Raw genomic sequence first — 27,660 nt, 5'->3', positions numbered from 1 at the left:
CTGGCCACATGTATGTGACTGTGGTTGGTTGAGTGTGATAACATGCGAACATTTGTGTCCTAATAGTCTCGCACTTGAAATACAGCAGATACTGCACCACAGGCCTGTGGCTACAAGACTGTATTTCTATAATCGTCTTAATTGCACCTTAGGTTGTGGGAGTTGGTGCCTTGCTGTGGGTCCTTAATCCTTATGCCACTGCTTCCTGGACCCTGGGAACTGCAGGCCTTCTCCCCAGGCAGGCACCTCCAGGAAAGCAGCCCAGGTGACTAGGTCACACCCAGCACCCACACCCAAATGCACATCGCTGCAATTCAGCCCAGTGGCCTTCTCCTGACCCTCCTCTATAGCAGGTGCTGACTACTATGCATTCATAAGAATGGGGCAACCCCATAGGCTGCTTTGGCCAGAACTAGCTTACTTAACCTGAGTCCCGGTTGACCTTGCACAGTCCCAGGGTCTGTTTTAGAGCCACATCCCACTGTATTTGCATATGGGACTTCAGCTTATGTCCTGGATTAGAAAACCTTGGGAAACTCCATGTAAGCCCTCCCTTCAACTTGTCCCAACTTTGTGGTCATGGCCATCTAATAAGGAAATTCCCAATCCTCTCTCTCTTCCCTCTCCCCACATTTGCCCTGACAGTGGAAAAAGCTGCCCAACAGAGAAAGCCTAGAGGCTTTTGGGGGCCTAGAGGCCTGAGTTTTGTTACCCGCCCTGCTCCCAACGCACACACGCGCACACACACACACTCACTCACTAGTGGCTGTGGGCAAGTTAGTTAACTTCTCTGAGCTTTGGATTCTGTGCTGTTTCTGTTTCATCGACCCTGTTTTCTGTCCTACTGCTTATCCCAGCTCTGTGGGATAACACAGTGTTATCACTCTGTGTGACTCAGGCAGGTTTCCCACAGGACTCTAGGGATGCGCATCAGCTGGGGTTTCTTTCCCCAGTGCGACAACCTGGCCTAGGCTCCAAAAAGGCATGAGGCCTACCTTGCTCTATGCACCCACTCTTTATTGCTGTTGGGCCAGGTGCCGGTTCCTGCCCGGCCCAGGGCGGGGCGGTCCTGACGAGCTCCCCACTCACAGCGGCCGGCGAGTGAGGCTGAGCAGAGCTCGGAGGCCTGCACCCATCCCAGGGAGCAGTCAAGGGCACGGAGCCCTTGCGGAGGGTGTGGGGCGCAGGTGGGGCGGCGCACATGGCCCTGTGCGCAGCCCTAGCCTTTCGAGTCACTGGCCGTGGGCTCCTGGCAGAACTGATCCATGAACTCGAGGAAGTGGCCGAACTTCTTAGGCTGGCCCTCGCTCAATGCCAGGTGGACCTGGGGTGGTGCTGTGGCCCCGAACACCGACCGCAGTGAGCAGCGCACCAGCCGCCGGTACCGTGCACGAAACTCCTTCAGCAGCCTTTTGGCCTGCAGGTACTGCTTCTGGTTCACCAGCTGCTGCTCTGTCCGCTGGCACAGGACAGCTCCTGCAGGGAGAAAAGCCGGGAGGGGCACCAAGGTCACCCTGGGTCCCACCTAGCCCAGAGCAGCGGGGACTGGGTCCAGAGCCCCTCAGAAAGTGGGAGGGGGTGGGAAGAGGATGTTAAGGGCCTGAAAATGGTCTCTCCAGTTTGGGCGCTAGAAAGCCAGAGGTATCCCCTTCTGATTCTGTCTCAAGCCGTTGGTAACATGCTGTGTGACTTTAGGCAACTCTCTGCCTCACTCAGGCCTCAGTTTCTCCATCTGCACACAGGAAGGTCTGGGGCAGATGCTCTCTAAGGGCCCTTCCTGCTCCAACACAAGCCCTTTGCCTATACCAGCAGGTGAGTAAACTTCTAGATCTTGGATCCTGGCAGCTAAGGACTGGGGGTCAGAGCCGTACCTAGTGGTGCCTCAGTAATGTTCCGGGGGTCCCGCATGCGAATGAGGATGTCATCCAGCAGCTGGGCTTGAGTCTTCCGGGGGGGTGGAATAGGGATCCTCTGGGTCTGACGGGAGGTAAGAGAGCACAGTGTTGTCCCAGTCTTCTACTCAGACTTTCATGGCCTCACCTCCTCATACAGTCACAATGACAGGCAGGGGAGAACTTGGGGGCACTAGGGAAAAGCATGGCTCTTTGAAGGCCCCAAGGTGACAGCCACCTCTGTACTTGTGGGGTCCTGAGGGGCAGTTCACATACACAGTGTGGTGGAAGTTTACCCGTTTCTCCTTGGGAACATAGTGTTTCTGAAGTGTGTCCAGCCTGGCCTCGCAGGAGCGGTACACGAGCGGATGTTTCAGCATGTGCTGCAAGGCCTGTGCATTCTTCTGGATTCCTAGGGCAAAAAGACAAGGTCAAGGTCCATCCCCCTCCTCCTGGATGCCTCCCCCAATTTCTTCATTCCCCATTTCATAGCAGCCCTGGGTAAAAAGATGAGGGCCTCCAAGAAGAAAACACTGTTCCCATATCCTGCCCTGATCTGTTGTGGTGCCAGAAGTTCCATCATTTGTTTAGTGAATACTTGTTTCCTATGTGCACAGATCCTGATGGAAAAATAGCATAGGAGTGGTGAAAGGGAGTGACACCAAGTAACCCATTAACCTCAGGGGGGTTACACTGCAGAGAATGACACCCAACAGAGCACAGCTGAGCACCACTGCAGATTCTGTTAATACAGCAGAGTCTGAAATAAGAGGCCAGACGAGGCACTGCCTCCCTTGTCTCAAACCACACAGGGAGGATTTTGGATGTTCGCTTTGGAGATTAACTGGGCTGGGGAGGACCTTGGGAATCTGACCAGTCTGAGTGTTTGTTCATCACACCCTTCCTGGAGAGACTTTTCCAACCAAAGCAGTTGGGTCCAGACTGGCTGGAATCTCTGAACAGCTGTGATTCCCCAAAAGCCAATGAAGGTCCAGGCCAGGGGTCCTGACAAGTAGGGCTCCAAACCAGAACACCCTCAGGGGCCCTTTGACAGACATTCAGACAGAAGATGACACCCTGGCCCGGAAAAGAGGCTTGGCACCCGCCTTGGCTTTGCCCTGGCTTGCTCTGGGCCATGGAAAGAGCCCCTTGCCCCGAGCCATTCTCCTCACGTACCTTTCGGCTCAGTGAAGGCTGGATCAGGCTTGGTTGTCAGCAGCTCCTCGGAGCCATGGTACTTTCTGGGGAAGGAGGCAGATGGGAGCTTCTTCTGAGTCCTCTTCACCTCTCTGGGTGCTGTGGGTGGTAGTCTTTGGTCTTTCTCCTTTATCTCTGTATCATCCCTCTGGAAGATGGAGGAAGACAGCCCACTGACCTGTGCCCCAGAAGAAAAAGAAAATGCATTCCCTTAACACTTCTGAGTTCTGTGTGGGTCCCCATACTGGGTCCTGTTATGGGCAAGAACTCAGACTGGGGTGAGAGGAAGCAGACATGAAAACAGAAATTATCATACATTGTGATAAATGCTGTCACAGGAGAGAGCACAAGGGTTCAGGGTGAGCCCACAGGAAGACCTAACCAGCCTGGGGGGCCAGGAAGCTCAATGGAGGGTTGTTGCCTTAGCCTGAGCGAAGTCTGGAAGAACCAGGAAAGCCATCCCCAGGTAGGCGGCAAGCGATGAGAAAGGAGGACTGTGGCAGGCAGGGAAGAGCATGGGCAAAGATGCAAAGTTAAGACACAGCAAAGTGCATTTGTGGGGAGTAAAATATTGGTGTGGTTGGAGGGTACCATAAAGAGATAGGCAGCTGGAGCAATAAGCAGGGCCCAGCTCAGTAAGGGCCTTTAAATGCCAAGCTGAGGGTGTTTGTTTTGTTTTTGTTTGTATTTTCTTTATCCTCACTGTAATGGCAAGCCATGGAAGAGTTTTAAAAGGGGTGAGTGAATATTGTCTGAATTCACTTTTTTAGCCTTACTGTGATGGTTATGAAACCAGTAGGAATGTTGTTACACCCTTAGTTAAAACTTATGGCTGACTAAAGAAGAAATAGAAAATCTGGGTAGACCTATAACAAGAGATCGAATTAGTAATTTAAAAACTTCCCACAAAGAAAAGCCAAGGATCAGATGGCTTCAGTAGTGAATTCTACCAAACATTTAAAGAATTAACACCAACCCTTCATAAACTCTTCCAAAAAAAAAAAAAAAAAAATAGAGGAAGAGGGAACACTCATTCTCTGAAGTCAGTATTACCCTGAAACCCAAACTAGGGAAAGACATCACAAGAAAGGAAAACTACAGACCAATATCCCTATGAATATAACACAGAAATACCAACCAAATACTAGCAAACTGAACCAGCAACATATAAAAAGGATGATATGCTATGTCAAAGTGGGATTTATCCCAGGTATGCAGGGTTGATTTAACATCTGGAAATCAATTAGTGTAATATAGCAATAGGTAAAGGACAAAAACCACATTTCGCAACAGACACAGAAAAAGCACTTGGCAAAATCTAACACCTCTTCATGACAAAATATTCAACAAACTAGGAATAGAAAGAAATTTTCTTGACCTGATAAAGGGCATTTATGAAAAACCCACAGTTAATCATAATGATGAAAGACTGAACGTTTGTGTGCTAAGATCAGGAGGAAAAAGACAACATTGTATTGGAGGTTATAGCCTGGGCAATTGGGGGATTGTTTTTTTCAGTCATGGTGACTCATAATTGACTGTATTGCTTAGGCCGCTAGGAAGCTCGAACTGCATTTTGGCAATAGACCTCTATTATGAGAGTGGCAGTGCACGATGTGCACATTTGAGTGACAGAATTGGCCTTGCACTTATTTCCTTTCCTGTGCATATCTTCCTTTTATCCAACTATCTCAATTATTTTTAAATACTTGTTTGTTTATACTCTGTTTTGTTCCAAGAAGGTTCTGATTTAGTTCATAAAGATACTTTTATATTGTACGAATTTGTATGTCACTATAAGTCATGTGTGGAACAAGTAAGAGATGAATAGAGAGTTAGATAATTTATGGGTGGATATACATCTTGGAAAGATCTGGCAGATTGGAGGGGCAAGACTGGAGGCAGGAAGATGGGAGGATAATAGTGTTACAATAATAAAGTTCAAGGGGGCCCTACCAACTCCTCCAGCCTAAACTTCCCTTTTCCTACATGTCACCTTTCTACTGTATTTACACTGAATCATTCATCGTTCTGTATGTACCATTTTAATTTCCTTCCTCTGTACCCTGCTTCATGCTGCTCACTCTGCCTACAGTGTCCTTGCTGCCCAGCTCTTCACCTTGTTAACTCCTACTCAGCCTGCAAAGCTCAGCTCATTTGAACTGCTTTTAGGAAGCCCTCCTGGTCTAGGACAAAGGTATCCCTCCTTCCTCTAGGCTCCCAGCCCCTGAGTTTTCCTCAGTCTCAGCACTGACTGCATGCATTGTTCCTGTCCATCTCCCCTATTAGACTGAGGACACCCTGAGGGCAGGACCCATGTCTCATCCATCTGTGCTCCCAGGATTCAGATGCAGCATCAGAAGTGAGGTGACCTTATGCAGATAGGAAGAGGCAGCAGCAAACCCTTCCAAGAAACTGGTCTGACCAACGCCCCAGCCAAATCCCAGATCTTGTCTGTGCCACAGGACCATGACTTGTCCCCATGGCTGTCCCTACCAGTAGCCTTGGATCAGTGGAACTCCCAGAAGGGGCTTGCAGGCTCTGCCAAGGGTGCTTTCTGGTTTCCAGAACTGCCTTGTGCCTAGTTCCAGCTGCCTACAGTAGTACAGCCGTCTAAGGGTTGGACAGGAACACATGGGAGCTGGGAACAAGTGCGCAGGGGCAGGTGGGTCCAGGTACCTGGGTCAAGAAAATGGACTCTGTGCTCTTGGTGTCCTCATCTGACGGGTGGTCTGGGCTGAGGCGGCCAGCAGCGTTGCTCCGGCGGGATGTGTCCTCACTATGCACAGTGGAGTCGGAGCAGATGGGAGGCAGTGGCACGAAGGCCCGGTGGGAGAGGAGAAGGCCCTCCGGGCCCTCGATGGGCATCTTTCGCTCCACAGAAATGGTCTTGGTGGTGGGGAGCTCTTTAGTCAACTCTGCCTCTGCTTCCAGCATCTCCTTTGAGGAAGACTTGATTGTGGTCATGGTGGTCATGGGTGGGTGATGGAGAATCAGAGGCTGCTTTGGCACCTTTGGGACTTGGGTTTTCACCTGTCATGGAAGAAGGGCTGAATTGGTTTGCTTCCTAATCAGAATCTCTCCTCCTGGATATCACCAGCCTAAGGCTAACTGGTATAGTGGTCAAAGCACTGGGTGAGGTCTCATAGCGGGAGGGAGGGGGCAAAATCACACTTACTGGGCATCTACGATGTACCCCATACATGACATGTAGTTTTATTTACACCTCAAACTACCCAGTGAATAAGTGTCCTCATTTTATAAATAAGGAAACTGGGGCTCAGAGAGGTAAAATGACTTGTCCAAGGTCACAGAGTTGTTCAGTGGCAGAGGCTCCAGGCCTCATTCTAGATGCCTGACCATATCACTCTGGCCTACAGCAGCCTCATTCCTCTGATCAAGGTGTCCCACAGTGCCCTTGACTCCCCTCGGGGACTCCTAGGAGGGCCTGGGGGAGGTGGGCCCACGTTCTCCGGAAGGCAGCAGCACCAGGCCCCTTTCAGGGTGCTAGTCCCTGCACCTCATATAAAGACCCCTATGTAAGGCAAATCTCAGGGTTTAGACCCAAGGCAATAACTTCTTTCTCACTGAACTGCTCAGCTTCCTTAGTTAGCAAAAGCCTGTCACCCTCCTCCTCTGCGTCATCTGCCAGGAGACAGCCATGGGCCCAGTTTCCCTCATCTGGGCCTAGTTCTGCTTCCCCTCCCTAGTTATACAGTGAATTGTTTTTATTCTTTGTCAAAGGTATTTGGTCCACTTATATCTATCTGTACTTTGACAGGCCATGCAGTGCAGTGGAAAGATCTCAAGCGCAGTCTATCATTTGAGCTTACAAAATGGGAGAATAGTCCCTGCCTGCCTATCTTGCAGAGTTCTCCCAAATGAGATGGTACGCACAAATGTACCTAACAAACTAGGGAGTGTGACGGATGACTTTTATGTAATAGGATTTATAGGATTTACAAAATAGGATTTTATAAAATAGGATTCTTTTTAAGAAAATATTTCCTTTTTGAAATATGTAAAATCTCAGTGTTTAGACTTGAAGCCTGAGGGACCCAGAGTCTTTTTTCAGAACTCATGCCTCAGTGTCCAAAACACCAAGTGCCGTCATTTGCCGGCTGGTGGAGAAGGGGCCACATTTATTCCTCCCTCTCACAGGTCTGTGCTGGAGGAGTGCTGGGGACGCTCTTTCTCTATCCCACCACCACCTTCCTGAGGGAAGACTGGATAATCTGATTGGTCAGAGGTTGAGAGTCATTGGACCCTGTGTCCCAGATGGGCTGGACTGCTGCGCATCAAGGGCAGGCCATTTTATCTTCCATTTGTGTTCTCACACATAGAGGCCTCATACAGTTTTTTGGTTACACGTTGGGTGGGTCTCCATTTTCCCCCTGTCTTGTCTATGCCTAGTATGAGGGAGGGCCAGCAATCTTGGTCTATGTAACTGAGAGAGTAAAAGGCTGTACATCCAGCCCATCTCTGGGAGCACACAGGGAACATGTAGGCATCTCCAACCTGCCTGCAGGCCACACAACACTCTCCAGTCTAGCCTGCATTGGAGGTTAGATGGTGTTTGCCTAGATTCACAAAGCATTGATGTGCTTCTCATTCGGCCACTGATACTTGGTGTTTATCCTCTACTAGTTGGAACTGTAACGGTGCCCCTGGACCCCAACACTACCTTTTAACAAATAAGTTATTTCACCTCTCTGAGCCTGTTTCCTTGTCCATGGTGAGGGTTACAGGGTAGCTGTGTGCAAGTTCTCAGCATGGGTGTTCTGTACGTGGGAGACAGGATTATGTACTTAGCATCCGGCTCACTGATTGTGCCCTTTCCCAGCTGGCTGATGGGAAGGGAAGTAGCAGGATCCTTAGAGGAGGCAACAGACAAGGGGAAAGATGATGGAAACCCTCTGAATTTCTATTTCTGGTTTTACATGCTGCTCTGGTCCTCTGAGGGCTCAAGACAAGAGCTTGGCTGTACAGAAGCAGACTGGGGTTGGGGGGGGCGGCATTGGGCAGGGAATAACTAATTAACTTTCGGGACCAGCAATGCCAAGTCCAGCTTTTGGCTATAGGAAGATTAAAGTTCAGGAGGGAGCAGCATTTCACAGAAATTTCTGAAATCCTTCAGATGAAAGAGGGATTTGACTTACTTTACGGCATCCCAGAAGGCCAATCTAAGACCACTAGCTGGGGGAGGTACTGAGGGAGCAGACTGCTCTCAACGGTAGGAAACGCTTCCTAAGATTCAGGCAGGAGATGTGTATTCTAGGCCTGGTGCAGCCATTCACGATTACCACAGGTGACTATAACCTGCATTCGTAGGGGTTTGGGGAGTTTATAAAGTGTTTTTATATCTGTTGCTTCATCCAGTCCTCTCAGCAGCTCTGAGAGGTTTTAGAGTTGAGAAGCTGAAGCTCAGAGAGTGGAAATCTTGCCCAAGTTCAGGCAGCTAGAAAAATGATGGAGCCAGACTCTCACCCGGGTCTTCTGACTGATTTCTCTCCACTTCTCCACAGTGTCTTCTCTGGACCTCAGTTTCTCTGTAAAATTAGGGGGTCAGACTCAATGCCCTCCCCGGCTCCTCCCTACTCTGACTTTTGGGTCTCTGACTGGCTGTCTTGTCTCTCCTGGGTATATCTGTATGTAAGAGAGCGAGGGAAGGAGAAGACAAAACTGCGGCTACAAACCTAACAGAGGGATCCCAGATATTGTGGGAGGGAGCAGCTCTGCTGTCAGGTTGGTCTGCAGGCATTAAAATAGGCTACACTCCCCCTGGGCTTGGAGGGTCCTGCCTTTGAAGGCTTACCTTCCGAGAGTCCTTCCGAGGCATCAAAATGTGACGCTTAGCCTTTACCATCTTCCTTCGAATTAAGTGGATTCCCAGCTGCTCCTGGAGGAAGCTTTTTAGCAGTGGAGGGACCCCTGGAGCCATGGTGGGAAAATAAGATTACTATTAGCTAACATTTTACTGGGGGCTTCTGTGTGCCAGGCACTGTTCATGTACATGTATAAACTTACTTAATTCTCGCACGAGCTCTAGGAGGTAGGTACCTATATTATGCCCATTTGACAGGTGAGGAAACTGAGGCACAGAGAGGTTAAGGAATTTGTCCAAGGCAATGAAGACAGTGTAGAGTAGAGATTAGAATACCCTAGTGTCACTCCAGGGCCCAGGATTCTAAAATGCCTCCAGCTGCTGCATCTTGGACAGTGGGTTCCAGTACTGACAGAGCATCTACTGTATTCAGCGTGCTCTGGGTGGGGAGGGCTCAGCAGTTCAGCCTCCCACTCCTCCCTAACTGGGAAGTGGGGAGTGAGGTCACAACAGACCTGTCCCACAAAGCAAAGTGTCATTATAGAGCCCATGCAGGATCTAGATAATTCTGTACTCCATTCCCAGCACTGCCTCTTTGTTGCTGTGTGACCTTGGGTAGATTGTGACCCTCTCTGATCCTCAGTTTCATCTACTGTGCACGGGGACAAAAATGCCCACTTCACAGGTTTGCTGTCAGGATGAGTTAGTGCAGAGCATGTGCTCAGAGGTCTCTCTTGTTTTCTACAGCCCCCAATGCACTATGAACCTTGTCCACCCACGACGCAGAGCAGGGCTTAGCCCTGAGGTAGGGATGAGGAGGCCCACATTGCTTCTTGGAGACTGGGTTCAGGGGGCAGGTTTGTGGGTACCATACCTCCTGTATGGGCCACCAGAGGGTTGTTATGAAAGATGAGCTTGCAGAGAGATGGGAAGAGAGCTACCGGCAGAATGGCATCTTCCTTTGCAATCTGTAAGGAATGCGGGAGAGCATCAGATCAACACCGCCCTCACCTCTGCCCAAATGCTTCAGGGCCCCACAATGCAGGGCTGCATGCTTGCTAGGTCTGGGGCGAGGGTGGGGCTGGAGGAGTTAGGCTGCTAGGGACAGGACTTACTGCTGGGCAGTGTCTTATCCTGCAGTTTCACCTGTTCACTCTCAGAATACCTTTGCCCCTCCTGTTCAAAATTCCACCATCTGTTTCACATTTGAAAGGTAAGAATTTTTTTCCCTTCTCCACACTGGATAAGCAGCTTATACCAAATATTAAGGATGCTGGTGACAAAATAATAAGAACAAATACATTTAGTACTTGTCTCCCAAGGAGGCTAGAAATTTGGCAAGGCATGGACTTTGACTTCAGGATACATTTTGTCTGACACTTCACCTTCCTCAGTGCAACCTCTACACACCCGGTCAGTCTGTCAACAGCACTGATAGTCTCTTTCACTAAAGCCTGTTCTGGGGAGGGATAGGGGACAGGAGGTCAGGGGGACACACGCATCTAAGGGATAAGCAGAGCCAGTGGGGTAAGGGAGACCTTGTGGCTGTCTGGGGCCCCGACGCCACACTACCCCTATGAGGCCAGCCTCTGAAGGGCAAGAAAAATACACAGTCCTTGTTGAGAAGAGTGGCTGGAACATCTGGGGACAACCTTGGGCAGGGTGTCTATTAGCAATGGAATAGTATCAGAGGGGCCAGGAGCTGGGCAGTGGCCTTTCGGATGCCTAGACACACTGAAAGGTATTGAGTCAGATTTGTGACCCACAGATAGCACTAAGGGCTGGGAGTGGGATGGTATTTCAATCTGACTTCCTCTGGAGCCACACTGGGTAGCAGTAGGTGCTCACGGGGCAATTACCTATTCATTTTCTTTCATTTTGGTTCCTTCAGTCAACAAATATTTACTGAATGACTACATGTACCAAGCACTGGGTTGGGACTGAGCAAAACAGATACAATTCCTATCCCCGAGGAACAGTACCTAGTGGGAAACAAGCACAGAAGAAACAGTAACACAAAGGAACATGAATTTACAACAGTGATTACTGCCACAAAAGAGAGGCGCATGAAGGACTAGGGTGATTTGACCTAGTCACAGAGGTAAGAGAAGGCGTCCCTGAGATCTGAAGGACGGGCAGGAGGTAATCAGTGAATGCAGCGGGGGACGTAGTATGTGTCAAAGAAATCTCTGGGTTAACCGAAGCCATTCCCTCTACTTTCTGGGCACACAGCTAGACTGTTTCTTCCTGCCTCCTAGGCAGCTAGATTTGGGCATATGACTCAGTTCTAGCCAATGCACCTGGGTGGAAGTGATAAATGCCGTTTCCAGGTACAGCCCATTCAAAACCTCCTGTAGGATCCTCTACATCTCTCACCACCCTCCCCTCACTCAATCATCTATCCACCAGTTGCATAGGATCCAATAAAGTACTCTTAAGGTCCCATGGGATGACAGAGCCATAGCCAGAAGGGACCTGGCTCTCTGAAGGATCATGTGGAAGGCCACCTACCAACCAGGAATATCCACAACAGATTTTGTAAAAGCAAGAAATAAACTTTTGTGTTCAGTCATTGACATTTTTAAGTTTGTCGCAGCAGCTAGTATTAAACTTACTCTAATGCAGAGAGGAAATGTTCCATACAAAGAGAAGAATGTGTGAAAGGTCTCACAGCAAAGAGGAGGAATGCCTGTTGGAAGGATTTAAAGAAGGCTAGTGTGACTAAAAGCAGAGGGAAAGGGTGGCTGGTGCAGAACGAGGCTGGGGGTGCAAGGATGGGCCAGACCAAAGATTAAACCCATGAGATGAAGTTTTAGAAATGTGAGGACCTAGGCTAGTGCTTCAGGAGGGGGATGCAGATGGTAGAGTAAGAGGATGTGGAGCTCAGCTGACCCCACAAACACATCAAAACCACATCTACATGCAGAACAGTTCTCATGGAAAACTAACTGGAAATTGGCAGAAGAACTCCTAAACGACCAAGGCTGCAAGAAAGATTCCCACGTAATCAGGTAGGACAGAAGGAAAGCACTTGGTCAGGACCTGTGCCCCGGGGAGGGGACTAAGAGGAAAAGGGAGATCGCATGGGTGGGGAGTGAGCGGGTTGAGCCACAGAGTGTCCCCGGAGGGGACGAGGGGTCCTGCAGGGAGGAGAAGTGCTGGGACAGATAGAAAGGCTGAGGAAGCCTGGACTCCACTTGGGAGGAGCGCACAGGTGCAGGCTCACCCCCAGACAGGGTGGAGAGAGGTTTGCCTAGCAGCTGCCGCCGCACCGCACCCCCCAATGCGAGCCGAGAGAACCCCCCCAGTGGCGCTCTTCCATGCCACAGCCTGGCACGGGATCTAGGGCAGTCAGGTCTTGGGAAAAGACTCCGTCTAGGGTTGCAGAGGTGGCTCGGGGGGCCTGGGGTGTGGTCTAGGTGGGCGGTGGCAGCCACTGTCGCACTTACTCAAATAGCACTACAGAAGCAGCCCAACTTCCGACAGCTGCGCAGAGCTTCAATTCCTGAACCAAAACACTGTGATCCCCAGTCCCAGCCTAGGGAAGGCTCCAGCCCTGCCCACTCTATGCCACAACCTTGCACTGGATCTGGGCCAACCATAACGGGGAAAAGATGTGACCTTGGGCTGCAGCTGAGTGGAGCTGCAGACGCCTACACAGGAGGAGCACCGGACCTCTATAAGGGCACAAGCCCCGTGTACTTCAGCACTCCCTTCCTTCAGGGCAAGGCCCCAGTGTGGGGAGAAGGGAAACACACACTTAAAGGGAAAGGAGCCAGCTCAAGCTGGACCCTCAGGGCTTCTGCTCCAGCAACTAGGCAGCAGGCCCCACCCCCGACAGAGTGACGGTGGCCACTGAGCAGAGGGGAAGTCCTGCCTCACACTCTGCTGGAGGCTCTAGCTAATCCAACACCAGCCACACCCTCATCTTAGTGGCCAGCACACCCTGAGGAAAGACGTGGCTGCCATCCACATCAGATCCAGCCATCACCCCAAAGACACTGGGTACACCCAGTCTACATATGGATGCTCCCACATAAAGACATCCATTCAAGACCGGGGATTGGCCAAGATGGTAGAGTAGAAAGACCCTAAGCTCACCCCCTCTCACAGGCACACCAAAATCACAACTATTTACGGAACAGCCATTGATGAAAAGGACCAGAAGCTAACAGAAATGGTCTTCTATGCCTAAGGATATAAAGGAGGAACCACAATGAGATGGGTAGGAGGGATGGAGTTGCAACATAGTCAAGTCCCATACCCTTGGGTGGGCAACCCACAAACAGGAGAAAAATGACAATTGCAGAGGTTCTCCCAAAGAAGTGAGAGGTCCAAGCCCTACACTGAGCTCCCCAGACCAGGGCTTCTGCACTGGGAAGATGAGCCTCCAGAGCATCTGGCTTTGAGGGCCAGCAGGGCTTACTTTAAAGAGTCCCAGAGGGCTGGGGGAGATAGAGACCCCACTCGTAAAGCACACGATTATCTCACACTCCGGGACCCAGGGCAGATGCAGTAATTTGGTATGAGCCTGGATGAGACCCATCTGCTGATCTTGAAGTCTCCTGGAGAAGCAGGATGCAACTGGAGCTCACCCTGGGGACCTACACAGTGGTGGCAGCCATCTGGGGAGCTCATTCTGCCATGTGGACACTGGTGCTGGCAAGCGCCATTTTAGAATCCTCCCTCTAGCTTATTAGTCCCAGGATGCAGTGATGCCCTGGTTCAACAGTCTGTAGACATCAGTACTGGGAGGCCTCAGGCCAGGCAACTAACTGGGAAAGGACACAGCCCTACCCACGAGCAGACAGGCTGCCTTAAGAACCCCTGAGCCCACAGCCACACCTGGACATGGCCCTGCCCACCAGAGGGCCCAGGACCTGGCCCCATACACCAGGGTGCAGGCACTAGACCTGAGGCACTGGGAACCAGCTGCACCTACCAGTGGACAGGCCCCAGCCCCATAATCCCTTGTACCCAGCCCCACCCTCCAAGGATCCTGCTCTAGCCTCAGCCCATTTTTACCCACCAGTGGGCAGAGAGCAGCCATAAGAAAACCGCAGCCCCCCCAGTCTGCAGACATGGCCTGCCCAATAGCAAGTCAGACCCTGCCCTGGGACCTGCTGGACCGTGGCCCTGCCCACCAGAGAACCTGGTCTAGCGTCAGACCCAGCTTTGCCCACCAGCAGGCAGACACCAGCCACAAGAAAACCACAGCCTTGCAGCCTGCAGAACCAGCCCACCCACTAGGAGGCCATATCCTGCCCTGGGAATGGCTGGGCCCTGGCCTGCCCACTAGCAGGCCGACATGCACTTCAGGATACCCCAGACCCCACAACCAACTGTGTTAGGAATCGGCCCACCCACCAGCAATCTGACACCACCTCTAGGACCTCTGCGCCCTGCAACCAGACCCCAGGAAACATCTCTACCCACCAGTAGTCCAGGACTAGCCCCAGAACCTTCCTTCACCCACCAGTGGACACACAATAGACTGAGGTCTCCTGGACCCTGATTCTGCCCACCAGTAAGCTGAACCCAGGGCACCCCAAGGTTCTGCAGTCAGCCACCTCATGACTGGGTCCTATGAACCAGCGACAGGCAGCCTCCACAGAAGGCAGGGTCTGGCAATCAACAGGACCGGGGACCAATCAAGTCTAGCAGACCACCCACATGCTCACACACAGTCAGCCTGCCACAGAAGATCCACACAGCATACACAGCTCTGGTGATGAGAGGGTAGTGTACTGCTGGGACACACAGGACATCTCCTACAGAAGGACACTTCTCCAAAGCCGGGAAACAGAAGCAACCTGCCAAATCCATAAAAATAAAAACAGCAACAGGCAAAATGAGGTGAAATAGGAACATGTTCCAGATGAAGGAACAAGCGAAAACCTCAGAAGAAAAACTAAGTGGAGATAGGCAATCTACCTGAGAAAGAGTTCAGGGTAATGATCATAAGGATGATAAAAGAACTTGGACAAAGAATGGATGCACAGAGAGAGAGAAGTTTTTAAACAAAGAATTAGAAAATATAAAGAATAAACAAAGATGAAGAATGCAATAACTGAAATGAAAACACTATGAGGAATCAATAGTAGACTATATAACACAGAGGAAGAGATCAGTGAGCTGGAAGACAGAGTAGTGGAAATCACTGCCACTGAATAGAAAAAAAGACAAAGAAATGAAAAGAAATGAGGACAGTTAGAGGCCTCTGGGACCACATCAAGTGCACAAATATCTGCACTATAGGGGTCTCAGAAAGAGAAGAGAAAGAGGCTGAGAACAACTGAAGACATAATAGCTGAAAACTTGCCTCACTGGGAAAGGAAACAGACATCCAAGTTCAGGAAGCACAGAGAGTCCCATACAGGATTAACTCAAAAGAGGAATACATCAAGACACATTGTAACTAAAATGACAACAATTAAAGAGAATACAAGCAGCAGCAAGGAAACTCCTATAAAGCTATCAGCTGATTTTTCATCAGAAAATCTGCAGGCCAGAGTTCAGAGTAAAGATTGTAAACGTGATCAAAGAACTTGGGAGGACAATGGATGCACAGAGGGAGAAGTTAGTTTTTTTAAAAAAGAGAAAATATAAAGAACAATCAAACAGAGGTGAAGAATACAATAACTGAAATGAAAAATACACTAGAAGGAATCAATAGTGGTACGGAAGAACAGATCACTAGAATTTGAAATTGAGATCAGCAACTTAATATAATCACACACACACACACATATATATATATATATATATATATATACATCTACATATATATAGAGAGGCAGAGGGAGAGGGAGAGAGACTGCTACACAAAAACTTCATGGTAACCACAAACCAAAACCTGTAATAGATATACACACAAAAAAGAAAAAGGAATTCAACATAAAACTAAAGATGGTCATCAAATCACAAGAGAGCAAAAGAAGAAAGGGAAAAAAAGACCTATGGAAACAAAAAACAATTAACAGAATGGCAGTAAGAACATACGTATCAATAATTACCTTAAATGTAAATGGGCTAAATGCTCCAACCAAAAGACAACGAGTGGCTAAATGGTTAAAAAAACAAGACCTGTATATATGCTGCCTATAAGAGACTTATATTAGATCTAGAGACACATGCAAACTGAAAGTGAGGGGATGGAAAAAGGTATTCCATGCACATGGAAATCAAAAGAAAGCTGGGGTAGCAATACTCATATAGACAAAATAGACTTTAAAATAAAGACTGTTACAAGAGACAAAGAAGGACACTACATAATGATCAAGGGATCAATCCAAGAATATATAACAACTGTAAATATATATGCATGCAACATAGGAGCACACCAATGTATAAGGTAAATGCTAATAGCCATAAAAGGAGAAATCGATAGTAACACAATAATAGTGGGGGACTTTAACACCCCACGTACATCAATGGACAGATCATCCAGATAGAAAATCAATAAGGAAACACAGGCCTTAAATAACACATTAGATCACATTGACTTAATTGATATTTATGGAACATTCCATCTGAAAGCAGCAGAATACACATTCTTCTCAAGTGCACATGGAACATTCTCCAAGACAGATCACATGCTGGGCCACAAAGCAAGCCATGGTAAATTTAAGAAAACTGAAATCTTATCAAGCATCTTTTCCAACCACAACGCTGAGATTAGAAATCAACTACAAGAAAAAAAAACTGTAAAAAACACAAACACTTGGAGGATAAATAGTATGCTACTAAACAACCAATGGATCACTGAAGAAATCAAAGGTGAAATTAAAAAAATACCTAGAGACAAATGAAAATGAAAACACGACAATCCAAAACGTATGGGACTCAGCAAAAGCAGTTAGAAAAGGAAAGTTTATGGCAGTACAGTGTTACCTCAGGAAATAAGAAAAAATCTCAAACAACCCAAACTTACACCTAAAACAACTAGAGAAAGAAGAACAAACAAAACCCAAAGTTAGTAGAAGGAAAGAAATCATAAAGATCAGAGCAGAAATAAATGAAACAGAAATGAAGAAAACAATAGAAAAGATCAATGAAACTAAAAGTTGGTTCTTTGAAAAGAAAAACAAAATTAATAAAACTTTAGCCAGACTCATCAAAGAAGGAAGGGAGGGGACTCAAATCAATAAAATCAGAAATGAAAAAGAAGTTACAACTGACACCACAGAAATACAAAGGATCATAAGAGACTACTACAATAAACTACGTGACAATAAAATGGACAACCTAGAAGAAATGGACAAATTCCTAGAAAAGTACAATCTTCCAAGAGTGAACCAGTAAGAAATACAAAATATGAACAGACCAATTACCAGTACTGAAATTAAAACTGTGATTTTAAAAAGTCCAACAAACAAAAGTCCAGGACCAGATGGCTTCACAGGCAAATTCTATCAAACATTTAGAGAAGAGTTAACACCAATCCTATGAAACTATTCCAAAAAATTGCAGAGGAAGGAACACTCCCAAACTCATTCTGTGAGTTCACCATCACCCTGATACCAAAACCACACAAAGATATGACAAAAAAAGAAAATTACAGGCCAATACCACTGATGAACAGAGATGAAAAAATCCTTAACAAAATACTAGCAATCCAAATCCAACAATAAAAGGATCATACACCATGATCAAGTGGGATTTATCCCAGGGATGCAAGGATTCTTCAATATACACAAATCAATCAGTGTGATACACCACATCAACAGATTGAAGAATAAAAACCATATGACCATCTCAATAGATGCAGAAAAAGCTTTTGACAAAATTCAACACCCATTTATGATAAAAACTCTCCAGAAAGTGGGCATAGTGGGACTGTACCTCAACATAATAAAGGCCATATATGACAAACCCACAGCTAACATCATACTCGAAGGTGAAAAGCTGAAAGCATTTCTTCTAAGATCAGGAACAAGACAAGGATGTCCACTCTAGCCACTTTTATTCAACATAGTTTTGGAAGTCCTAGCTACGACAGTCAGAGATGAAAAGAAATAAAGGGAATCCAAATTGGAAAGGAAGAAGTAAAACTGTCACCATTTGCAGCTGATGCAATAGTACATACAGAAAATCCTAAAGACACCACCAGAAAACTACTAGCGCTCATCACTGAATTCAGTAAAGTTGCAGGATATAAAATCAACATACAGAAATCTGTTCCATTCCTACACATTAACAATGAACTATCATAAAGAGAAATTAATGAAACAATCCCATTTACCATCACATCAAAAAGAATAAAATATCTAGGAATAAACCTACCTAAGGAGGCAAAAGAACTGTATTCGGAAAAGTATAAGACACTGATGAAAGAAAAAGAAGACGACAAACAGATGGAAAGATATACCGTGTTCTTGGATTAGAAGAATCAATATTGTTAAAATGACCATACTACCAAAGGCAATCTACAGATTCAATGCAATCCCTATCAAGCTATCAATGGACACGGGGGGGGGGGGAAGGGGAAGCTGGGACGAAGTGAGAGAGTAGCATTGACATATATACACTACCAATTGTACAGTGGATGGCTAGTGGGAAGCTGCTGCATAGCCCAGGGAGATCAGCTTGATGCCTTCTGATGACCTAGAGGGGTGGGATAGGGAGGGTGGGAGGGAGACTCAAGAGGGAGGGGATATAGGGATATATGTATACATATAGCTGATTCACTGTGTTGTACAGCAGAAACTAACACAACATTGTAAAGCAATTAAACTCCAATAAGGATATTAAAATTCAAAAAAATATGAACGGCATTTTTCAAAGAACCAGAACAAACTATATTAAAATTTGTATTGAAACACAAAAGAACCCAAATAGTCAAAACAATCTTGATAAAGAATAACAGATCTGGACGAATCATGCTCCCTGACTTCAGACTATATTACAAAGCTACAATGTAATCAAAACATTATGGTACTGGCATAAAAAGAGACATCAATGCAACAGTAGAGAGAGTCCAGAAAAAAAACATGCACTTATGATCAATTAATCTATGACAAAGGAGGCAAGAATATACAATGGAGAAACGATAATCTCTTCAAATAAGAGGTACTGGGAAAACTGGACAGCTAACTTAAAAGAATGAAGTTAAAACGTTCGCGAACACCATATACAAAAATAAAGTCAAAATGGATTAAAGACCTAAATGTAAGACTGGATACTGTAATACTTTTAGAGGAAAACAAAGGCAGAACAGTCTTTGACATAAATCATAGCAATATTTTTTTGGATCTGTTTCCTAAACCAAAGGAAATAAATGCAAAAATAAACAAATGGAACCTAATTAAACCTAAAAGTTTTTGCACAGCAATAGAAGCCATTGAAAAAAGGAAAAGACAACCTCCTGAGTAGGAGAAAATGATATGACCAATAAGGGATTAATATCCAATATATATATAAATAGCTCATACAACTCAACATCAAAAAAACCAAACAGCCTGATTAAAAAATGGGCAGAAGAACTGAAGACATTTTTCTAAAGAGCAAATGCAGATGGCCAACAGGCCCATGAAAAGATGCTGAACACTGCTAATCATTAGGGAAATGCAAATCAAAACCACAATGAGATATCACCTCAAACCTCTCAGAATGGCTATCATCAAAAAGAACACAAATATAACAATTGTTGGAGAGGATGTGGAGAAAAGACAACCCTCATGCACTGTTGGCGGGAATGTAAACTGTACAGCCACTGTGGAAAACAGTATGGAGGTTTCTCAAGAAACTTAAAATAGAACTACCATTGACCAAGCAATTCTACTCCTGGGTAAATATCTGAAAAAAACAAAAGCACTTATTTGAAAAGGTACATGCATCCCAGTGTTCATAGCAGCATTGTTTACAACTGGCAAGACATGGAAGCAACCTAAGTGACCATCAACAGATGAATGGATAAAGAAGACGTGGTATACACACACACACACACACACACACACACACACAATGGACTAATACTCAGCCATAAAAACGAATGAAATCTTGCCATTTGCAGCAACATGGATGGACTTGGAGGGTATTATTTTAAGTGAAGTAAGTCAGAGAAAGACAAATGCTGTATGATATCACTTAGTTGTGGAATCTAAAAAATACAGGAAACTAGTGAATATAATAAGAAAGAAGCAGACTTACAGATATAGAAAACAAACTAGTGGTGACCAATGGGGAAAGGGAAGGGGGAAGGGGCAATATAGGCGTAGAGAAGAAAGATGTACAAACTATTAGGTATAAAACAAGTTCTAAGGATATACTGTACAACACGGGGAATATAGACATTACTTTATAGTAATTATAAATGGAGTACAACCTTTAAAAACTATGAATCACTGTATTGTACATCTCTAACATATAATATTGTACAGCAACTATATTTCAATTAAAAAAATTTTTTAATCACATCCAAAAATACCTAGGAATAAACTTATCCAAGGAAGTGAAAGCCTCTATTTGGAAAACTGTAAAACATGGATGAAGGAAATTAAAGATGATTCAATGAAATGGAAAGATATCCCATGCTGGAGGATAGGAAGATTTTAGTATTGTTAAAATGGCCATACTACCCAAAGCAATCTACATATTTAATGCAATCCCTATCAAAATACCCATTACTTTTTCCAGAGAACTAGAAGAAATAATACTAAAATACACAAAAGACCCAGAATTGCCAAAGCAGTCCCGAGGAAAAGAACAAAGCTGGAGGTATAACCCTCCCAGACTTCAGACTATACTATAAAGCTATATAGTAATCAAAAACAGCATGGTGTTGACACAAAAACAGACACATACATCAATGGAACAGAATAAAAAACTGAGAAATAAAGCCACACACTTACGGTCAATTAATCTATGACAAAGGAGGCAAGAATATAAATGGAAAAAAGACAGTCTCCTCAGTAAGTGGTGCTGGGAAAACTGGACAGCTACATGTAAAAAATATATATATATATTAGAACATTCTCTTGGGAACTCCCTGGCAGTCCAGTGTTTAGGACTCCATGCTTTCACTGCCAAGAGCCCAGGTTCAATCCCTGGTCAGGGAACTAAGATCCCGCAAGCTGCGCAGCGCAGCCAAAAAAAGAACATTCTCTTACACCATATACAAAACTAAACTCAAAATGGTTTAATCACCTAAATGTAAGACCTGAAATCATAAAAGTCCTAGAAGAGAACATAGGCCAAACACTCTTTGACATAAATTATAGCAATATTTTTTTGCATCACTTTCCTAAGGCAAAAGAAATAAGAGCAAAAATAAACAGATGGGACCTAATAAAACTTAAAAGCTTCTGCATAGCAAAGGAAACCACTGACAAAGCAAAAAGGCAATCTGTGGAATGGGGGAAAATATTTGCAAATGATTCAACTAACAAGGGGTTAATATCTAAAACATACAAACAGCTCATACAACTCATTATCAAAAAACCCCAAATAATCCAATTGAAAACTGGGCAGAAGATTTGAATAGATATTTTTCCAAAGACATACAGATGGCCAACAGTCACATGAAATATGCTCAACATCGCTAATAGAGTAATGCAAATCAAAACAATGAGATATCACCTTACATCTGTCAGAATGGCTATCATCAAAAAGTCTACCATGGGACTTCCCTGGTGGCGCAGTGGTTAAGAATCTGCCTGCCAATGCAGGGTACGTAGGTTCAAGCCTGGTCTGGGAAGACCCCACATGCTGCAGAGCAACTAAGCCCGTGCACCGCAACTACTAAGCCTGTGCTCTAGAGCCAGTGAGCCACAACTACGGAAGCCTGCATGCCTAGAGCCCATGCTCTGCAACAAGAGAAGCCACCACTATGAGAAGCCCGTGCACCACAACGAACAGTAGCCCCTGCTCACTGCAACTAGAGAAAGCCTGCGTGCAGCAACGAAGACCCAACACAGCCATAAATAAATAAATAAATAAATAAATAAAAATTTACAAATATTAAAAAAAAGTCTACCAATAGCAAATGTTGGAGAAGATGTGGAGAAAACGGAACCCTCGTATACTATTGGTGGGAATGTAAACTGGTGGTATTACTCAGCTATAAAGAAAATGAAATAATGCCATTTGCAGCAACATGGATAGACCTAGAAAATATTACATTTAGTGAAATAAGTTAGAGAAAGACAAATGCTGTATGATATCACTTATACTGGAATCTAAACAATAATATAAATGAATGTATATACAAAACAGAAACAGACTCACAGAAAACAAACTTGTGGTTACCAAAGAAGAGAGTGAAGCAGGACAAATTAGGGGTATGGGATTAAGAAATATAAACTATTATATATAAAATAGATAAGCAACAAGGATATACTGTATAGCACAGGGAATTATACTCAGTCTTATAATAACCTATAATGGAATATAACCTGCAAAAATATTGAATCACTATGCTATACACCTGAAACTAACACAATATTGTAAATCAACTATAATTCCATAAAAAACAGAAATATGGAGACTTAAATTTGACAGGACTTGGATTAGATATGGGTGGGGAGGAGGGATGTACAGGAGAGATAAGTATCAAAGATGACAACCAGGTTTTGGCTCAAGTACCTGAACGGAGTCAATAGCTCAAGTAACTCAGCTATTGACAACGATATGGAATCATGGAAGAACATCCATTTTTGAATTGATAAGATCATTAATTCACTTTGGATATGTGTTTTTGGAGGTGCCTTTTAGACCTCCAAGTAGAAATTCAAGTAGACAGTAGATACACTGGTCTCAGGTATAAAGGATTTATAAGTTTGTGAGGCATTGGTCATGGGCAATGGGTATGTGAAGCCAGCCTCGGGAGAAAACACAGAGTAAGAGGAGAAAAGGGACTCAAAGTAGGCCTTGAAGGACTTTCACATTTGATCATCTAGACCAGAGGTCAGCAAACCTTTTCTGTCAGAGGCCAGATAAATGTTTTAGGCTTTGCAGGCCATACGGTCTCTGTTGCAACTATTCAACTTTGCTGTTGTAGCACAAAAGCAGCCATAGACAATTCATAAGTAAGTTTTCCAACAAAACTTTATTTATGGACTCTGAAATTTGAATTTCACATAATTTTCATGGGTCATGAAGTATTATTCTTCTTTTGATTTTTTCAACCATTTAAAAATGTAAGTATCACTCTTAGCCAAAGAATATACAAAAACCAGGGTCAGCAGATATAGCCTGTTGGCCAAAATCTGGGTCCCTGTCTGTTTAATAAGGTTTCATTAGAACACTGACATGCTCATTCACTTATGTATTGCCTTTTGTGCTACAAGGGCAGAGTTGACTAGTTGTGACAGAGTAATATATTTACTATCTGTCTCTTTTACAGAAAAAGTTTTGCTGACTTCTTATCTAGACTGTAGAAAAAGAGGGAAGAAAGATGAATCTACAAAGAAACCTAATATGTGTTGATAAATGACTATATAATGATGGTTAAAGAGGGTGCAGAGTCACTTTTGTGCAAATCAAGTAGTCAAGAAGCAGTCACCACAAAATGGGAGATGGAGAATTTAATTTTGTCAGGATGCAAAATTACATCCATTCAAATCAGGTAGCTAAAAAGTTGAAGAAGGTTACAATTAAAACTGGTGGAGGGACTTCCCTCATGGCGAAGTGGTTAAGAATCCGCCTGCCAATGCAGGGGACATGGGTTCGAGCCCTGGTCCGGGAAGATCCCACATGCCGCGGAGCAGCTAAGCCCGTGCGCCAAAGCCTGTGCGCCACAACTACTGAGCCTGCACTCTAGAGCCCGTGAGCCACAACTACTGAGCCCGCGTGCCACAACTACTGAAACCTACACGCCTAGAGCCCGTGCTCCACAACAAGAGAAGAAGCCACCGCAGTGAAAAGCCCGCGCACCGCAACGAAGAGTAGCCCCCACTCACCGCAACTACCGCACGCAGCAAGGAAGACCCAACGCAGCCAAAAATATAAATAAATAAATTTATTAAAAAAAATACTGGTGGAAAGTTGAACGATACCCAGGGCACGTGTGCCATATTTTCTGTGAAATTAAGTCCCAGCTGAAAGATATAGGCTTAGGATTCTGGCTGATTATTGTAAGCAGAATTTGACCATCAGGTTAGCTTGTTCCTTATAAGGTGAGTTTAATGCCCCTGGAAATAAATTCAGATTCCAATGACACCTTGAAATTTCTGCCCAATTTTTCATTGGGTTAGGGTGAATATAACTTAATAGTCAAACTTATGAAGTAAGTAAATATTAGTTAAAGGTGGAGTCAAAGTGATTATTTTACTTTTGGCACAAAAATTACTAGATTTCTAAGTGAATATTCTAGATGTATATAAATTCTGTTTGAAGGCATAACTGGTTTTAAAATTTTTAACTTTAATAAATTGAATATTAATTTCAACACAGGTTGCCTGAGTACTCCTTGACATGATCAGAACATCACTCATTCAGCTCACAAACATACTGAGCACCTAACATGTATCAGGTGCTATTTGAAAAGATGATGAAATAGTTGTAAGCAAAACAAAGTCACAGCTCGCAAAAGAACCTACATTCTGGCAGTAGACAACTGATCACAGACAAAAAGATATATGTAAGGGGGTAACTCTCATAAAGAAAAATGTTTAAAAACTCAAGTGAAATGTAGAAAACAGGAAAGACTGCTGCTCACCTCCTAACAACAATATAAAAACTGAATAACCTACACCTGCACAACTTTTCTTGAGTGCAACAGAGAGCTAAGGTCTCAGGGCAATCAAGTGGCCTGAAATATAAGGAAAGTAGGGCACCTCCAAGGAGGGATGGGACACGGACCCTGGCTCACCTGTGGCAGAACGTGGGAGGAAAAGATGATGAGTGGCATTTAAGTATTTAAGAAGTCAGCTAAAATTTTTAATGAACTGCTAAAGGCCAAGTGTGGGCTACAGTAGGAGAATAGAACTCCTGAGAGCTGCAGACACAAGGGGAATTCACGCCCACTTGTAGGCAAAAGACTGGACACAGTGAGGGAGACTGGAGAAAGCCTTCCTTGGGGTGTAGGTCTGGAGGAGGAGAGCAGCTGCCACTGTAGGAAAGGCAGGAAGCCCTGCCAACCCTGCTCCCTAGTGAACAAAAGCCTGAAGCTGCTGAGGAAGGTCAACAAACCCTGTTGGGCCCAGGGCCCTGCATCTGGGGAGGGAAAAAATTAAAACCTGCTACTCCTGTGGTAGGCGAGGAATTCAACCTGGCCCATTTCATTAGAAGTCGCCTACTGCTGGGACAGGGGTAGGACCCCTGAGAAGGGTACATCCTTGAGACACAGGAACCCAGGGCCTACTTAAGACAGGGGTTGGGCCCTCCCACTGGTACCCTACCATCAGACTAGCAAGCACTAACTAACAAGTGAAAGCAGTCACTGCTGGGGGAGGAACAAGAGTGTGGAGATAAACCCTCTGAGGTGTAGGAACACAGAAAAGGCTGCAAGATGAGGATAGAGCAGGAATGCTGAGAAAATGCTCCAGCATCCCAGCAAGAACCAACTATATGCTGTCTCAGTGAGATACACTTTAAATACAAAGTTATAAATAGGTTGAAAGTAAAAGGAAAGAACGATACACCATGCAAACAGTAAGCATAAGAGAGCTGTCCATCTATACTAAAATCAGACAAAATAGACATTAAAACAAGGAGTATTATTAGAGGCAAAGGAAGACAAGTCATAATAACAAAAGGATAAACACATCAAATAGATATAAAAATTCTAAATGAAAATGTACCCAAGGGTAGAGCTTCAAAATACATGCAGCAAAAACTGACAGAACTAAAGGGAGAAATAAATCCACAATCATGGCTGGAGATTTTAGCATACTGCTCTCAATAATTAATAGAACACATAAAACAATAGTACATAAAAGATCTGAGTGACACCACCAACCACCTTAACTTAGTTGATATTTATAGAACACTATCCCCCAAAACTGCAGAATATACATTTTTTTCTAAGTGCACACAGAGTGTTCACCAAGCTAGAATATAGGATGGACCATAAAATAAGTTTAAATAAATTTCAGAAGAATGAAATCTTACAGATTATGTTATCTGGCCACAATAGAATTAAATTAGAACTCAACAAATGTAAGTTATCTAGAAGATCCCCATATATTTGGAAATAAAACAACTCACTTCTAAACAACCCAAAGTCAAAGAAGAAATCATAAAAAAATATAAATATTTTAATTGAATGAAAATTATGACACAATTTGTAGGATGCAGCTCCAACAGTGCTTAAAGAAGATATTTATAGCTGTACATGCTTATATTAAAAAGAAGAAAGGTCTAAATCAATGATCTAATATTATACTATTTATGAATCTAGAAAAAGAAGAGCCAATTAAGCTCATTGTGAGTAGGACAGAAATGAAGTTATGAGCAGAAATCAATGAAATGGAAAACAGACTACAGAGAAATCCAAAGAAACCAGCACCTAGCTTAGTGTTTTTTTTTTTTTTAAGTCCATAAAAGGGATAACTTCTAACTACTTTGGATCAATAAAAGACACAACTTACCAGTTTCAAGAATGAAAGGAGGGGGCTTCCCTGGTGGCACAGTGGTTAGGAATCCGCCTGCCAGTGCAGGAGACATGGGTTCGAGCCCTGGTCCGGGAGGATCCCACATGCCATGGAGCAGCTGAGCCCGTGTGCCACAGCTACTGAGCCTGTGCTCTAGAGCCCACAAGCCACAACTACTGAGCCCGTGTGCCGCAGCTACTGAGGCCCGTGTGCCTGGGGCCCGTGCTCTGCAGCAGGAGAGGCCACCACAATGAGAGGCCTGTGCACCACAGTGAAGAGTAGCCCCCATTCACCCCAACTAGAGAAAAGCCCGCGCGCAGCAACGAAAACCCAACACAGCCAAAAATAAATAAATAAATTAAAAAAAAAAAGAATGAAAGGAGGACCCATAATACATCTATGATCCACTGATTTTCAACAAGGGTGAGCAGACCACTCAATGGGGAAAGAACAGTCTTTCCAATAATGGTGTTGAAGGACTTCCCTGGTGGTGCAGTGGTTAAGAATCTGCCTGCCAATGCAGGGGACATGGGTTTGAGCCCTGGTCCGGGAAGATCACACATGCTGTGGAGCAACTAAGCCCGTGCGCCACAACTACTGAGCCTGCGCTCTAGAGCCCGCGAGCCACAACTACTGAAGCCCGCGTGCCTAGAGCCCATGCTCCACAACAAGAGAAGCCACCACAATGAGAAGCCTGCGCGCCAAAACAAAGAGTAGCCCCCGCTAGCTGCCACTAGAGAAAGCCCGTGCACAGCAACGAAGATCCAATGCAGCCAAATATAAATAAATTTATTTAAAAAAATAAATGGTTTTGAGAAAACTGCATATCCACATACAAAAGAATGAAGCCGGACCCCTATCTCGCACCATATATAAAGATTAACTCAAAATGGATCAAAGACCTGGGCTTCCCTGGTGGCGCAGTGGTTGGGAGTCCGCCTGCTGATGCAGGGGACGTGGGTTCATGCTCCGGTCCGGGAGGATCCCACATGCTGTGGAGCGGCTGGGCCCGTGAGCCATGGCCACTGGGCCTGTGCGTCTGGAGCCTGTGCTCTGCAGCGGGAAAGGCCACAGCAGTGAGAGGCCCGCGTACCGCAAAAAAAAAAAAAAAAAAAAAAAAGGATCAAAGACCTAAATGTTACAGCTAAAATTATAACTCTTAGAAGAAAACACCCAGGAAGGTTGGCTGTACTAACCACTTGCCTCAGAAGGA

At 45.1% G+C, this 27,660-nt stretch overlaps 1 protein-coding gene across 1 annotated transcript in view; it reads right to left on the bottom strand.

Moving 5' to 3' along the window:
• Window positions 1–854: 854 nt before the first annotated feature.
• Window positions 855–27,660, bottom strand: part of XRRA1 (X-ray radiation resistance associated 1) — a 100,415-nt gene continuing 73,609 nt past the window's right edge. The window contains exons 13-19 of the mRNA XM_060018278.1: window positions 9,788–9,881; window positions 8,905–9,020; window positions 5,769–6,122; window positions 3,069–3,267; window positions 2,189–2,304; window positions 1,872–1,977; window positions 855–1,476 (exon numbers count right to left, since the gene is read on the bottom strand). Of these exons, the coding sequence (XP_059874261.1) occupies window positions 1,220–1,476; window positions 1,872–1,977; window positions 2,189–2,304; window positions 3,069–3,267; window positions 5,769–6,122; window positions 8,905–9,020; window positions 9,788–9,881 (1,242 nt within the window). The 3' untranslated portion in view covers window positions 855–1,219. The remainder of the gene's footprint in view (window positions 1,477–1,871; window positions 1,978–2,188; window positions 2,305–3,068; window positions 3,268–5,768; window positions 6,123–8,904; window positions 9,021–9,787; window positions 9,882–27,660) is intronic.

The sequence above is a fragment of the Delphinus delphis genome, chromosome 8 (genome assembly GCF_949987515.2).
Source record: "Delphinus delphis chromosome 8, mDelDel1.2, whole genome shotgun sequence".
NCBI classification, from domain to species: Eukaryota; Metazoa; Chordata; class Mammalia; order Artiodactyla; family Delphinidae; genus Delphinus; species Delphinus delphis.
This window is presented reverse-complemented; position numbering and strand designations above follow the sequence as displayed.